This window comes from Ahaetulla prasina, chromosome 1, assembly GCF_028640845.1.
Source record: "Ahaetulla prasina isolate Xishuangbanna chromosome 1, ASM2864084v1, whole genome shotgun sequence".
Taxonomy (NCBI): domain Eukaryota; kingdom Metazoa; phylum Chordata; class Lepidosauria; order Squamata; family Colubridae; genus Ahaetulla; species Ahaetulla prasina.
The window spans coordinates 48,672,097-48,688,485 of NC_080539.1; the positions used below are offsets into that span (position 1 = coordinate 48,672,097).

At 37.0% G+C, this 16,389-nt stretch overlaps 1 protein-coding gene across 5 annotated transcripts in view; it reads left to right on the plus strand.

The window, feature by feature from the left end:
• The window catches only part of KLC4 (kinesin light chain 4), a 35,013-nt gene continuing 18,624 nt past the window's right edge, over positions 1–16,389 (plus strand). For 3 of the 5 annotated variants that reach the window (XR_009152941.1, XM_058165146.1, XM_058165148.1), the window contains exons 1-13: positions 1–135; positions 1,484–1,748; positions 2,639–2,869; positions 3,157–3,235; positions 3,442–3,667; positions 3,891–3,978; positions 4,790–4,891; positions 5,168–5,341; positions 5,461–5,560; positions 6,162–6,214; positions 11,868–11,935; positions 13,167–13,275; positions 15,050–15,181. Coding sequence is in view for 4 of the 5 variants with exons in the window: in XM_058165146.1 (XP_058021129.1) it covers positions 1,500–1,748; positions 2,639–2,869; positions 3,157–3,235; positions 3,442–3,667; positions 3,891–3,978; positions 4,790–4,891; positions 5,168–5,341; positions 5,461–5,560; positions 6,162–6,214; positions 11,868–11,935; positions 13,167–13,275; positions 15,050–15,181 (1,611 nt within the window). In the remaining variant the exon portion in view is untranslated. Of the gene's footprint in view, positions 136–1,483; positions 1,749–2,638; positions 2,870–3,156; positions 3,236–3,441; positions 3,668–3,890; positions 3,979–4,789; positions 4,892–5,167; positions 5,342–5,460; positions 5,561–6,161; positions 6,215–7,344; positions 7,979–11,867; positions 11,936–13,166; positions 13,276–15,049; positions 15,209–16,389 lie in introns of those variants that run through there. The other 2 variants (XM_058165145.1, XM_058165149.1) reach the window with 2 other exon arrangements.

A 16,389-nucleotide genomic window follows, 5' to 3' on the forward strand; every position in this document is an offset into this window, starting at 1 on the left:
CTCCTTTTTTCCTCCTTACTGGTCCGGCTGCTCTCAGTAATAGCTTGGCCTGCTGCCAACGGAGGATCACGTGGCCCAAGTTGTCCCCTTTGTATATGCAGCAAAGGGGCAGGTTGCTCCAACCGCTGTTATGAGGTAAGTTCCTTGCTAAAACATGTAGGTGCTTTGTGCGTTGGAGTGTCTTTTCTTTGGGGTGTGGATGAATTGGTCAGCCTGGGGTTTGACCTGGATAATTGCTATGTGTTTTTCACCAAACCGGGCAATGGCTTGGCAGAAGAAAAGAAATCTGATTTGTTTGTGATTTTAATAACAAAGAATAGAAGGCTTAAGCAACACTTTTTTCCCTGCAGTGCCTGTAATCCTCTCCTTTGAATTTTCATTTGCAAACTTTATTTGCACAGCTAGATAAAATTCATACATTGTATTGTGTGTTTGTGAAAGTTTACCAGCTTTTATTTGTTGAATGATATGTTTCCGGCTTGTTTTCCTTGTGTCGCTCTCCTTCCAGCTTGCTTTAGATTTCAGGTATATATAAATAGAGTTAAATATGCTCTCACATGGATAATAATTTAAAAAACCCTGTTATTTTGTAGTAAGACCTAGCAATTAAGTTTTTCAAAGATGTTCATAAAGATGCATGTTAATGACAGACTCTAGATTGGAAGTAGGATCATTTTATTTTTAAGCACATTGAACAATTAACTATCACAAATCCTAATGCTAAACATTTGCCTCCAAATCTTTCGCTCATCAGTGAGTAATATTCCTGCTTGTTTTTGGCTGTGGTATAAGGATCAAGACCACCACCACTGCTACTTCTCTTCCTCCCTTCCCCCCCCTAAATTGTACTTCTATTTACTTAATCTCAGAAAGGTTCTCTAAAGTAGAGATTGCAAACAAAAAGAAAAAAAATCCCTGTACTTTCTCTTACTTTACTGGAAACATTGTTCCTATTCCTGTTTGTTCATTCTGGATCGTTAATCACTGGAAAGGAAGTCATAATTCCTTACAGTTTCTCCTGTTTTTTAAATGACAGTTAAATCAATCTTCTAGATTCCTAGGGTTACGGGGGCAGTAAGATAATATCAATTTTGATGTAACTGCCATCTTTACCTCCATCTGATCTTCCCAGTAACATGCTGTGCACCATATTGGCGCTTTTACAAGGAGGTGCAGTCTTCAAGTATGGTGGGAATTTCCTTCATTTCCACTTTTCAAATGAAAATGGGAATAAGATCTTTATTCACAATATCACTTTGTTGGTTTAATCTTTCAGAATCTGTTGTCTAAGTCAGGGATCTCCGACCTTGGTCACTTGAAGACTTGTGGACTTTAACTCCCAGAATTCCTCAGCCAGCTTTGCTGGCTGAGGAACTCTGGGAGTTGAAGTCCACAAGTCTTCAAGTGACCAAGGTTGGAGACCCATGGTCTAAGTAACCTGTGATTTGTACTAACCCCTTTGTTTTTTCTTCCTTCAATGGAGGTAATACTGAAAGATTATGTCCACTATGGTGTACCCAAGGGAGGAGAAAATGGACAAGCTAAGCCAAGAAGAGATTATCTCCAACACTAAGTTGGTGATGCAAGGGCTGGAGGCCCTTAAAAATGAGCATAACTCGATCTTGCACAGCCTACTAGAGACTATCAAGTGTCTGAAGAAGGATGAAGAAGCCAATCTAGTACACGAGAAAGCCAACCTGCTGCGCAAGTCAGTGGAGATGATTGAGTTAGGACTTGGAGAAGCTCAGGTGAGCTATATTTTGTACATGGATCAAAAAAAGCAACCAAACACAGACAATCAAACATAAGGATTCAAATACACTGTCTAGAGCAGACATGCGTACTAAGTAGAAACATAAACAAAAGCATACCTTTTGTCTATGAAGTGCAGAACAATCAAACTAGCAGGCACAAAACACATTGGTAAATAATCCACCTTCTGAGTGCTGGTTTTTAGTTTTATAATTGTATGGATAGAATTGAAACCTGTAATTGATAATTGATTATGAGCAGAGAGGACTTTTTTGAGTTTCCACTTTTTGGCCATCTGCTCAAGCATAGGCTTCTTTTCTCTTTTGAGTTAGGAAAAATGGGATTAATTGTTCAGAATAGCAAATATATGCATCTATTCAAATTAAGGACATTAGTATATCAGAGATTTAGCCTTCGCAAATGTATATGACACACCTTTAGCCACCCATGTACAATGCAGGGCTTACATAGCTGATATGAATGAGATGAAATAGCCGATTATATTTGTTGTTCCTTTTCCTCCTTTCTGGCAACATTGTTCTTCTCTCTTTTTCCAAGGGAAAAAAAATGGAACAGGCATTTATGTTGGTTTATGGTTTATGTTACACAACAGGCATCTAAGATGGTTTATGTTACACAAGATGGTTTATAGTCCAAACTTTCATTATTATGTAATACTTAAAAACCAGTTCTTTGTTCAATTCTACCTCTGGCTTGTTCCAAGACCAATTAGTGAGCATAAGAAATATGCTCACTAATTTTCCTACAAGTCTTGGAATTTTGTTTGGTGGTGTGTACGTTTTCTTTTCCTCTAAGAGTTTGGAAGTTTGTTTTTTAAAAAACCATTTCTCAAGACAGACATTTTTCCTTTTTTCTCTTGGACCAGGTCATGATGGCTCTGTCAAACCATCTGAATGCTGTGGAGTCTGAAAAGCAGAAATTGCGGGCCCAGGTGCGGAGGCTATGCCAGGAGAACCAGTGGCTACGAGATGAACTAGCAAACACTCAGCAGAAATTGCAGCGCAGTGAACAAACTGTGGCACAGCTTGAAGAAGAAAAAAAACACTTGGAATTCATGAACCAACTGAAGAAATACGATGAAGATGTATCCCCAACGGTGAGAATCTATAGAGTAGAACATCTGTGCTTACCAGAAGTTTCTGCATACAACATAAGCTAGTAATAGCTTTCTCAGAGTTCCTATCTACTAATTTGAGTTTGCCTCTACTGGCTATGACAGGCACAAGTCACCTACCCTTGTAATTATGATCCTGAATTATGTTCCTGAGAAAAATAACGTTTTATCATTTGCATCAGTGTCGGGCATAAAAACCTTGTAGTACTAATGCATATTAATTTCTATCTACCCCTTTCTGTTGGTGCTTTTCTATATTAACATTTCAGGAGGAGAAGGAAGGTGATTCCACAAAGGATTCTTTGGATGACTTGTTTCCAAATGAGGAAGAGGATCAGGGGCAAGGATGTAAGTTTCATTCTTTCACTCTTCTTATGGGGAGACCAGACACAAATACTGTATGAACTGCTATTGAACTTGACTTCCTCCAAATATTCCATTTGATTGAAAAATTAAGGATACAAAGGAGTGACAATTCTTACTTGTATGAATAAATCATAATATAGCATTGCACGCTGTGCTTCTTTATTTGTTGATGTGATATGTATTTGCAGTGCCTCATCAACACAGCAGTGCTGCAGCAGCTGCTCAGCAAGGTGGTTATGAGATCCCAGCACGCTTGCGTACACTACATAATCTGGTGATCCAGTATGCATCACAGGGACGCTACGAGGTGGCTGTGCCTCTTTGCAAGCAGGCCCTGGAGGACTTGGAGAAGACTTCAGGACACGATCACCCTGATGTGGCCACCATGCTCAACATCTTGGCCTTAGTATATAGGTGAGGAATAAATAGGTAGAATAAATAGGCTTCTTGTGGAAATGAAACAGCATGTCAGGAACAGAAATGAAAGAGGGAGTATGAGGGAGGTCTATTTTGGCAACCTCTGTTAATACGGGATGTTACGTCTGTGCAATGTAATCTCCCTATGTTTGTGTCATGTTTATATAAATTGTTATCCCTCTACTTCTAAACGGTATCTGTATCTAACATTTTGTTTCAGGGATCAAAATAAATATAAAGAAGCAGCTCACCTTCTAAATGACGCATTGTCTATTAGAGAGAAAACTCTTGGTAAAGATCACCCCGCAGTAAGTGGCTATTATTTCTTTCACTTCAAGGAGGAAGATCTGAATATATAGAAACTGAAAAGTAATTGTGTCATTGTCTGATCAATTCTTCTGATTCCTAGGCTAATCCTCATTTTAGTCATGGTAATTGAGGATGATCAAAACAATATATCTAGAGGGCACCAGATTGAAGAAGAAAGTTGCTTCTACACACACACACACACACACACACACACACACACACACACACACACACACAAACCTAATAAATAAACCACAAGGAAGGGGATCTGACCAACCACTAATGGAGTATATATCCCTATGGGAGGCATTAATGAAGAAGCATAGCATTAAGAAAGAAAGGAGGACAAATAAAGAAATCTTTGATTTTTCAATGAGAATCAAAAGTCTACCTGTCTACACCTTTGTTTCCTAAGTAGTAAGGCAACATTGGGCAAATAGCTTTTATAAGGAAATCCAAGCACATGATTATGGTAGTGACATTTGGGCCCAAATTTATATATACAGTAATTGTTTTACTTTATATTTAAAATATCAATACATATGTTGCCTTACAGATTGTTGGCAAAAGAAATATGTGACTGAATAGAACAATGTGATTTCTTGAAATAGTATCCTGCTGAGAAATGGTGACACAATTAGGGCTCTGTTTCACATATCCAGTTACTGTTTCTGTTAATGCTGCCACATATAACAAATTGGCTCTCTAAGTAGTATCATTTTTTATGCCCTGTGTGTGTGTGTGTGTGTGTGTGTGTGTGTTTTGATTCTTCCTTAGTTCTCATGCGGTTGTTTCCACATCTCTCTGCAGGTTGCTGCAACCCTAAATAATCTAGCCGTTCTGTATGGCAAAAGAGGGAAATACAAGGAGGCAGAACCATTATGCAAGCGGGCACTGGAAATCCGGGAAAAGGTATCTTTCTTTCAGAAGCTTGAAGGGGGAAGGTTTAGGGCCTAGGCTATGGGGCCATTCATTGCTGAGACTATAAAACAACTTCCAGTGCTTGCAATTCCTACAATAGAAGCCCGTTTCCGAAAAGAAATATATTTTGGATGAGGCTAATATGCATATAATATGAAGCCATGTGTACAAAATTCAAGTTTCTAATGGTATTTATGATGCAGTTTTCCCAGGGAAAGAAAAGTTTGCAGAATTTCCAGAATTTTATAAATTATTCTTCATTTTCAGGTTCTAGGCAAAGATCACCCAGATGTGGCCAAACAGTTAAATAACTTGGCTTTACTATGCCAGAATCAGGGCAAGTATGAAGAAGTAGAATATTACTATCGCCGAGCACTGGAGATCTACGAATCCCGCCTAGGGCCTGATGATCCAAATGTTGCTAAAACAAAGAACAATCTGGTGGGTCTGTTTGTTGATGTGAGAACTATGGAGGCAAATGATTATCTGAGCTGAGAGGGTGACTGGCTATGGAACGGGTTTGTTGATACTTTATAACAATATCCCTTGTATTCTGCCAGGCCTCCTGCTACCTAAAACAAGCTAAATACAAGGATGCTGAGACCCTGTACAAGGAAATTCTCACCCGTGCCCATGTGAAAGAATTCGGCACAGTTGATGGTATGTACATCAATGAAGAAGGAGGCAACAATTTTTAAATTTTAATATTGGCCTTTTTGTAATTTGCTTAGTTTTAAATCTTGGTTTTAAATTGTATGTATATCAACTTTTTATTTTTAGGCTGTACACCGCCCTGAGTCCTTTGGGAGAAGGGCGGTATAAAAATTTAATAAATAAATAAAATAAATAAACATGTGCAAAGAGAACCAGGTCTTAGAAGGAGATTGAAACCCTTGAATGTTAATTGTGAAGGTTTCTTGAACATTCCATAATTGTTAGGACAGATGTGTGTGGAAAAGAGAACTTCTTGGGAGAAAATTGGGACAAGTACACTATTCATAAATACATGAACTATGATCAAGAGCTTATTTTTCCTTTGGACACATTTTGATAAGTAAACGATACACAATCTATAAAGACTTTTCATTAGCAGTGAAGTTTTCACTGTCTAAACTCTTGTAGCTTGTTTATCAAGTCTTTGCTTATTTATTTACAAACAAAGGGAAAGGGACTGGAAAGCCAATATATCAGACGTTCCTCTGAAAATACCATTAGAATGTGTACAGAGACCTTTCCCCCTCTTCTTATCTTTTCTCTGCAGATGAACACAAGCCTATATGGATGCATGCAGAAGAAAGGGAGAAAATGAGCAAGGTGAGGATGAGAGCAGTGCTCTCACAAGCATTGCAGTGCCATCCTAAACCATCAAGTAGCTGAAGGAACTCCTGAATGATAATTGGGAATAATTTTAGATTAGAAAAAAACTAACTGAAAAGAGGGACACAATCTTATAGTGATGTATAGTGTAGAGAGAGAGAGAGAGACAAAAACCCCTCTCTCAAAGAGCCCAGGGTTATCCAGGTAAGCTGAATAGGTACAAGACAGATAAAAATAATCATTTGCCTTCCTATTGTGCTTAGGTAACCTTGCTGTTAAGAGTCCCAATTCTAGTGGGACTGTAGAACTTTCTTGTCTAAATTGGGTCACATGTATGGCTTTTGTCAGTTTTAGTTGATATGCCAACCGCATCCCTTCCTGGGAAGAAAATGTCAATGTTCAGCTGTCAAATTGATCTATGAAAGACCTCTACAAGATTCCATATTACCCTTGTGTCTGAAGCATTGCACAGACTTGTCAATTTATTTTCAAGTGAAACATGAAATGCCTGTTGACTCTAGACCTCTATTGCTTGGGTCTAGGTTAGTGGGGAGAATGCTTCTTTTCTATAGGATTCCCCATTCTTCAAAAAAACCATCAATTGTTGAATTGTGTATTTGATGGCTAAATCTTTTTAGTACCTATTCTAGGTCTTTGGAATGTACTGCCTGATGAGTAGGAGGACCTATCATTTTTGTTTTTCTTTGAAAAAGGTCTCAAAGCTATATTTTTTTCAAACATGTAAAATGTATATTAATAATTAAATATAAGATTGTCATAAAATACAGTATAGATAATCAGCAAATAGGATGGTTTTGAGAAGGTTGTACAGATTCATAGAGAATGTAACCATTAATAATAATAATAGATATAAGTTAACTTCAGGATCAGGGCCAATAGGCCTCAGAACCAGTTCTTGGTAAGCAAAATTATAAAGATAGCATTCTTCTTTCCCTTTTGTGAAGGTATTCTCATAGGCATCTGATTGTGGGAACGAAATACTGTGCTATACAAGCCTTCGACCTGAATGAAGATAGTTTTTCTTACGTTTTTCAAGGTTCTATAGTGTGTGCTGGAAGCGTTTGTCCTATTCTTCCCATGCCTTGCATATTTTTTGTTTGTTATAGTGGATTCCTTAGGACGTACTGGAAAATGGACGATGGAGGGATTTCAGCAGGTTCTGGGCCACAGACATTTCAGAACCAGAATGTTTCTAAAGTTTGCTGTTTTGAAGGGCCATCTTTAAACTTCTCAGATTTAGAAAAGTTAATTATTAATGTTTCCCTAGATTGGGAGGAGAGAGAGTTAAGTTGAAAAATCTCTGCATACTAGAGCTACAACAAATCCAAAGTCCTTGGCTTTGAACTTCTGCACCTCACTCTTTTGGAAAAATATGTACAATCTATGAAACATTACTAAGAATAGAACAGAAATTTGGTAAACTTCCGGGACATTTTGGGCTAAAGTACTGGATATATCATAGGAGTTCTCAAGCAGGATGACTCCATTCTCTGTTTTTGTCTTGCGAAAGCTATTGGAATTTTTTTTTTGTTCATCTAATCTAGTGACTGATAACTGCTTCCAGTAGTAGATAAAAATAGATATCTATTTCCTGGATTTTAGTACTTTATAGTACTTAGTTTCCCAAATCATTGCTATTGCTGCTAAAGGAATTAGCACTGTTTATCTTATTGCTATCCATACGTCTTTCTGCACAATGCTTTTCTGTCAAATTGGTGGTTTAAAAGGGGTGAAAAGAATGCATATGAATGTGCATACATGTACTAAGTGGTACTAGTTAAAATGTGTCAGCTGCTCTTAATTTTTGCCTAGCAGTGCCTTGTTACTATTCATTGGTTACATTTGCTAACTTGGATATATCCCATCTGCTGACTTGGATACAAAAGCTGACTGTACCCATAGGATCATGCTGAGAAGTCTCTGAAATTAAGAACTCTTCATGAAAGACTGTTAGTTTTGAATTGATTTTCTGTGAATTTTGGATGGAAAAAGATCTCTCTTCATCTCTGGCATGTGTGAGAATTTTCCTGATATCAAAAAAAGACAAGAAAAAAAAGACACATTAAATCAGAAGCCTTCTGAGTTCAAGCGATTGGTTTGGACTTTTTTGTGTTGTGTGATTTTATACATTTGTTGTTTTATACTAGCTAGCATCAATGTATGTTTTAATCATTTTAAGGTACTCAGGTACTTTTGCTTCTACCAAACTTTTATGTCATATTTTTCAAACTCATGGAAAAAGATGCCTACAAGATACATCATATTGACTGAATACAGCTAATGGGATTTGCAATTGTATGTCATCCAGAAAACAAAATGGATAATTAAATAAGGAGAGGAAAAGGCAAGGCAGTTGTTATGAATGCAAAAGGTTAATAAACAGCAGACTCGCCGATCATCAAAAGTGAATTTAGGTTCTCATTTGTTGAAGCTTAATAAAATGCCAAATGACTCAATCCTTCGGAAGAAGGTAACAAATGAAAAATATTTAGCAATGAGAGGAACAACTTCAGTTAGACTTATGATTTTCAAGTATTTATCTTGCTAGAAAATATTTCTGAGAAATATTTAGGAAAACCTAGACAAAGAAATGCAAAATATTCAGAGTTTGGTATTCATCCATTTGTCTGTGTAAATCAGAACTCCTACTCCAGTGATCCAAACAATAAACTTTCCACCTAATAACTCTTAACAGCTAAGTTATATCACTTTTTCTTAAACACAGAAGTGGGTCAGAGCATTTCGGCATGAGAAAACAAAAGATATTTCCAAGCAGTGGAAAGAAATTAGATTATATGTTGTTATTGGAATAATAGAGTATTATTTTAATAATGTATTTATTTAGTTTCCATTGTCTTGAATGTCTTCTCCCACTAGACTACCTGATATTTTGTTTGTTTCATACGATTAAAAGGCATAAAGACCATTTACTAGAGCATTGGTTTTGTCACATTTAATCTATATAGCCTAGTAATGTCATAAATATGATGAAGTCCCAAACAACTAAATTCCATCAAACATATGGAATTTACTTTCACATAAGTGTGAAAAGATTGGATTTCTGTTCATTTCATTCCCTATAAGAAATTTGGGTATTGTAAAAATAGAACCAGAATAGCTAGCTACCATTCCTTTTGGAATGTTACATAAATAAACCTTGTGGGTTTTTCAAATTACATTTTATTAAGCTTTTTAAAAAGAGGAGTAAATATAGTGAATAAACATAGAATTTACAAGTGTTGTAGAATTAGGTTATCTTTTTCAAAATGTCATTTACTGGTTTTAAATAATGGAATATGTTGTTTGGAAAATAAGTCATTTTATAATCCAATGTATAAATATCAAGAGCAGTGATCAGCACAGTATAAAATAAAAAATCAGAAACCGGAAGACCAGGTGGCCAGTGCACATGCACGTGCTGGAAACCAGAAGATCATCTTACCAGCGTGTGCATGCGTGCCGGGCGGCTACTCTTCAGGTTTCTGGCGTACATGTGTGCAACCTTGTTTCAGCACTCAGTGCCAAAAAGGTTCACCAACACTGCCCAACACTGCCCTATACCAATTTCTCTCTTATTCAGTAAACTTACTGTATTTTTCCCCACTGGAATTCCCATTGTTACATATGAATTGCTCTGTCTAGATTCTGCATCCATTTAATCATATAGTCTTTAATTTGCTCTGGTTCTGAGTCATACATAAAAAAAACTTTTTGGAGATAACTATAATTATTACATGTATAATCTTGGAAGATTATATTGTGAAGCTACTAAAATGGAGAACAGAAATCAACTGAGGAGAAAAATTACCTGTATTGCAAAAATATATGGGTGTCAGTTCCTTGCCCTCGCTATGCAATGTTCTGACCTTGTGTCCCAAATCAGCAATGAAAAAGACTGAGTATTGTTGATAAACATAGTTCTTTTTCCTCAAATTCCTTTCCTTACAATCTATCCTGGAAATTTTTAATAGCACAGATGAAGCTATTTAGGTGTCCTATGCAGAAATATATAGGCACTGATCTGCCTTTGCTACTGTACTGCTTGGCCTACAGAGGAGTGGCTGAAAATGAAGTTACTTTATGAGGGAAATATGTGAGAACTTATTTAAATTGTGTGTATATAAAAATATTAATATGTTATACATCATCAAAATAAAATATTTGATTCTGGATGAAATATTTTGCCTGTCCTGAAGACTCAGAAAGCAGCAAAGTGAAACATATATAGAGTTAATTGCAAGCTTTAAATGACAATAAAATATGACACAATAAAGGTAACATCCACTCTTCATTAATTTTTTTTTGTCCCAGCAATTGGGAGGACACATTATGAACTACTTGGATCCTATTCCTGTTGAGCTTGAGACAGGGTTCAAAAATGAAATCTGACATGTAGGCTTCCTGGCAAAACTTGATTACCTTTTCATAATACATGCATGTCAGAGTACATACATTACATAACTTCCCAAATCCAGTCCCTAGCAACTCATACAGGAACCCTGAACAACTATAGTCAATAACTGAGCTAGATAGAACTATATGGCAACTACCTGTGTTTCTAACTTATCTGCCCAATACATTTGACATTTCAGCATTACTCTTAACAGGCTTAAAACCATCCAGTTATTAGGGAATCACCTTGCTTGAGGGCATTCTGAAAATCAAAGTTGTAAATATGGAATTGATGACTGAATTGGAGTCCTTTCAGAAAATGCTAAGGGTACAAAAACTGTCTGATTCAGGCATAATTTCAGTGGAAAATTGTATGACGGGGTTCTTATGCCCAGAGTTCACACTTACATGAAGCTCTGTCTTTAGCCTATAATCTCAAGTTTCTCAACCAGCTGGCTATGTCTTTGAGCATAAATGTTTTATATGCAGAAGCTAAGAGTACTATCTTTGTTTTAAATATCAATTTATGCCACACAATCTATTAATTTAAGGGTGGGGAACTTTTGTTAGGCTGTATCTTTGCTCTCAAATGCATTCTATAATACAGGAGCTTAATGATCAAATTCTTTGCCATACCTATTTTTAACCTTGTATGTCTGTTTTCATAATTGGAACTTTGCTGCAAATCAATATTTGTAGTATCTCATAGGAAATCTGGGGAGAAATTTATATCCTGCCATACTGACCTCTGAAGAATGGAGAATGCTTTCATACCATTTGGCATTAAGATGCCTAGGAACTCTTGCTGTGGAGCACTAAGTATGTCAGGAAGACATTCCTTATCTACTTGGTCAAGTCATAGGAGAACTAACCTGCAGACAACTTTTTTCTTCTGAGGTCAAGATGGAGCCCATCCTTGGGCATATTTATACTATCGTGTTTATATGGGTCTATCAGCATGATCCTCAACCTGATTTCCTTCATATGTGTTAGATCTCCATTCCCATAATTGCCACCCATGCTGACTTTGGATTATGAAAGGTGAAATCCAGCACAGAAGAGGGCTCTAGAAAAAGGAAAGACTTCTCATAGTTGGAAAGTTAGAGGAGCCTATATTTTTGCCAAGTGTTAAACAAGTGCATTATTTTTTATTTCTCTCATGCATGTGAACAGAAACTCTCGCTCTTGATTTCGATTGTTCTAAGGAATGTTTCCCTCTTGCCAAATTCTCTTCCAGAGTAAACATGGAGAAAACATCCCCTATGCAGAGTATGGTGGCTGGTACAAGGCCTGCAAGGTCAGCAGGTAAGGTGTGGTATTTGTTTATATTTCTAAATCTTTTAATTCAGTTTATGGTTCTTGCGGAGGTTACAGAATCCTTTGTGAGTTTCACATTGGTTCACCAAAGGAATGTGCAAAGGTGACAAGGAATGTGAAGGTGGGGAAAAACATTTACAGGTTCATGAGGATGGGAGTGCTGTATTTCATTTGTCTGCAAATGACCGAAAGTGGTTGGGGGGGATGACAAAGGACGCCCAGTAAAGCTGCTTTATAGAGCAGCCTTTGTCCTCACCCCAATCCCTCCCCTTCTCCTTTCAGGTACTGCCTGTCTGGTATAGTCTCTCTGACATGCATGCATGGGTTTAAATCCTTCTGATTCAGAGCCGATGGTGGTGGGGAAATAGATGAACTGCTTTGTAAGGCCATTTGAATCAAAAAATCCTGAGTTCAAAAGTGTAAAAAAAAAACCCTCTTAGGACAGGCTGTATGCATTCTTCTTCATTCTACTTCATGTCATGCCTCCCCTATATTATACTGACTAGCCATATAGGGAGGGATGTTTTTTTAATATAGAACTGTTGCTCTCTTATGTATTAATTTAAAAAAAAATCATTTGAGATTGAGCTTCTTCCAACTTCTTCCCATACACACCTTCTATGACCTCCCAACAGGTCAGATTGTTCGTGATTTTGTTTGACCAAAAAAATAAACTATGACAGGTCTGCTCTATGAATGCCATGTGCTTAGTGTCTCTTGCAGCCCAAGCTGAAATGAATGTCCAGTACCTAAGCAATGGGGCAGGGTGACCACAGTAATCTTAAGTAGTCCGTAGGAGCTCAGTAGATCCTCACCTGACCGCTTCATGAATCATGAACCATATCATCAGTGAACTCCCCACAAGTAGGCTGGGAATGTGATGGAATTGTATGATGTCCCTTAAATACAATAATCATGGTAATTCTTAATTTTTGCAAACCTCAACCTCACATCTTGTTTCCACAGAACAAAAGTGATTGCCTGGGCAGCTATTTGGGTGCAAGAAAAGATGTTGCCGTTGTAATACCCTCACTACATAAAAGCTTACATGCATTCTGTATTACATTTTGTCTTCAATGAAAATAATATAATTGTAGGATCTCTATAGACTGGCGTATTCATTCATCAAAGATAACTTGGGCTATAGTGATCAAGTTACTCCAAAGGTAAAGAATGATTGTTAATTTCAGTTTTGCACTTTTTCTTGAATGTCCCTCAGCCCTACAGTGAACACCACTCTGCGGAACCTGGGGGCGTTATACAGGCGTCAGGGCAAACTGGAGGCTGCAGAAACTTTAGAAGAGTGTGCACTGCGTTCTAGGAGACAGGTAAGGCCAATAATGACACAGAAAAAATGCTGGCATTGTGCAAAGTGGAGATCAGGTAGTCTTTCAAATAAAAGATATTTTATGCTCAATTTAATAGAAATTCCAGAGAAAATAAAAGTTGTGTATAATATATATATTATATATGTATAATCTTGAATCAAATGTGGAAATTAGATTAGCCCTAATTGTCGCCACCTTTCAGAGCAGTTGAAAACCATTTTTTTCCATTGAGCATTTGGAACCTGGTACCAGCTTTTCTGGATTGATTTGTCCTATACTTTTGTGAATTTAAAAAACAATCTTATTGAATCTTGGATATTTTATTTTTTGTTTGTATTGTGAAACTACCAAAAGTTTTGTGGGAATCCAACAGGGAGGGAGGGAGGGAGGGAGGGAGGGAGGAAGGGAGGGAGGAAGGAAGGAAGGAAGGAAAATTCAGATTTGAATGGTATCTTCAAAGCATCTTGAAAGAGCCTGAAATGCTGGTGAAATTGTAACTGTAAAATGCTATTAGAGATTTTCTTGATAATAACTGCAGTGGTGTGGTTAAATGTAGTTAGTGTAATCTTCTTTTTCCTGGAAAGCTGCAGCTACTTAATTTAATAGCAGTTCTTCCCTTTAGTCAGCAAAAATCACAGAGCATAGACAAAGTTGTCTGCTCAATGATTTTTTTTTATTTTTTTTGGCTGGTTTGAAAGAAACCAGCTGGCAAAGATATAGCCTGCTAACTGGTGTACACTAACATTGCGAGAAGCCTTCTTTCTCTAGTGGATATGATATGAAGAGCCTCATTGGTGCTATAATGTTATTCTGCAGCTGGTTAAGATACTGCCTATTCTTCTTCTTGATGATCATTTCCTATATTTCCAGGATATCAGCTGACCTCTATATATTCCAAGGGAGATTTTCTGAAATTGAATTCTTAATGTGCAAAAATCAATATTATGATTTCCCCCCCCATTTTTATTTTTTCAAAGCAAACTCTATTTTAAAAAAAATTCTACATATTGAAATGATTACAACAATTTTCACACATTACATTCATTTCTTAATGGATTAAATAGGCTTAGGAAGCCCAGATACGTTCAAGTTTCACATATAGCCAAAAACTGCCCCTTTTCTGTTTGCTTCATTTTTTTTCTACATGGGAAAAGAAACATCAATTAACATCATTACTTGTTAATGACTTCCAAAACAAGCCAGGAAACAACTTAATTTTAAACCATGTTTTCCAGTATCCCTTTTTTAGAAGCTATTCTTATTTCTCAGTTTTGGACATAACAGTAAGTAATGACAACTACAGTTTTAAAAAGCAAATGTTAAAATAAGATTAAAGCAGCTATACACAAGTGCACATAACTTGGATGTACTTTAATCGTTCCTTGTTAAATCAGGTTTTAGTTCAGCAACGTTTCCTTAAAAGAATAGTAGCCTTTCTTTTGCTGCAGAATATTCAATAATCCATGATGACCAGAAAATAGATTGTAGCCTTTCTCTTTCTTTTTTCCTTCCATTCAGTCAGATCTGATTTTCAGAGACTGCCTGGACAAGTCCTTGTAATTTTTCTTGGCAAATTTTTTTAGAAGTGGTTTGCCATTGCCTCTTCCCTCACATTAAGAGAAAGTGACTAGCCACAGTCACACTTAACTGGTTTGGCTTCTTTCCAAATTGGCTCTCTTTGTTCTCTGGAAACTCTTAGAAAATCTTCTTTGTTTCCTTGTCAAAATCATGTCCAGAGTATTATTGTTTTCTTATTGTTGTTTTTCCCTTGCAGGGTATTGACCCCATTAACCAGACTAAAGTGGTGGAAATTCTCAAAGAGGGCGATGGCTCTGAGCGGAGGAGGAGCCGAGACAGCCTGGGGGGCAGCATCAAATATGAGAATACCACAGATGGTAATGAGGAAGTGAGTATGGGCGTAGAATGGAATGGGGTAAGTACAAGTCCACCATCAAGAACCACCTAATCCAGCCAAGAGAGACAGGGGGCAGTAACTTTCTGAATTCTGTGCTTCCCCCTGGCATCTCAGGGAGCTGATAGCCTGTCGTGGCATGCCCACCTTCATTCATTCTTCTGCATGATCTCTGCCCATTCCTCTTATTGCCACTTAGGTAGAATCAGGAAAGGTCCTGCCTAGTTTCTCTGTGGTTTTTTCCCCAATAATTCAGAATTGCTGAGTATTTAGGAGATGAGGATGACAATGAAAGAACAAAAAGCAACTAATCTTAGGCACTTTGATCTGTACTATGGTTTCATATTAGGGAATTGGGAGGGAAAGTGAAAGAAGTGATAGAGATAATTTTAATGTCTGAGGAAGTACTTATAGTCTGGCCTGGATTACAAATAGGGTGATACTTTAGGTGATAGGGTGGTATTTTAGGAAATTGATACAGCGGTAGGGACAGCATTGTTTGTAAATGTATGCATGAATGATTGAAGGATATTGAGAAGGGGTGGAATGAATGGGTCAAACTTTGTTTTTTTCAAAATAACAAAAGGCTACCTGTATCTTATTCATATACTTATTGATACATAAGCTATAAACATGGAGGAACACTTTTCTGCATTTGTTATAGGAGAACTGATGCTAAAGAAGTCATTCTCCTTTACCCGTCTTTGCTGCCCTTTCTAGCGTGAGCTTCTTTCATTACAGCAAAACATTGCAAAACCAAGTAAGGAAGACTATTGAGCTGGCTCAGAATATACCACAAAAAGTTTTCAGTCCTTGAAAAATAATTGTCTCACTTCCAGTGTCGTAACATTACACCCAGTTCATAAATGAGGAAGCCAGATTTTGATTGAAAAAAAAATCAACCTGTATAAAACTAGGTTTTTGATGAAAAGCATAACTAAATTTGTTTACTACTTTTTTCTCCCCTCCCCAAAGTCTGTTCAATCCTAAAAATTCAGAGATGGATGTTTTGATTAACATTTTGGAACCAAATCTTGATTTGGGAGGAAAGAGTAGGCATTAACCACGTTACCACCTTTGACCTTTGATATGTTTTTTCTAGGTTTTATTCTAAAATAGATTGAGCAGCAAATATTTTGGTCTCAAATAATTTTGGGAGGGGAGGTAATGGACCATTCATTGTTTCTGGGCTTTGGTGATAC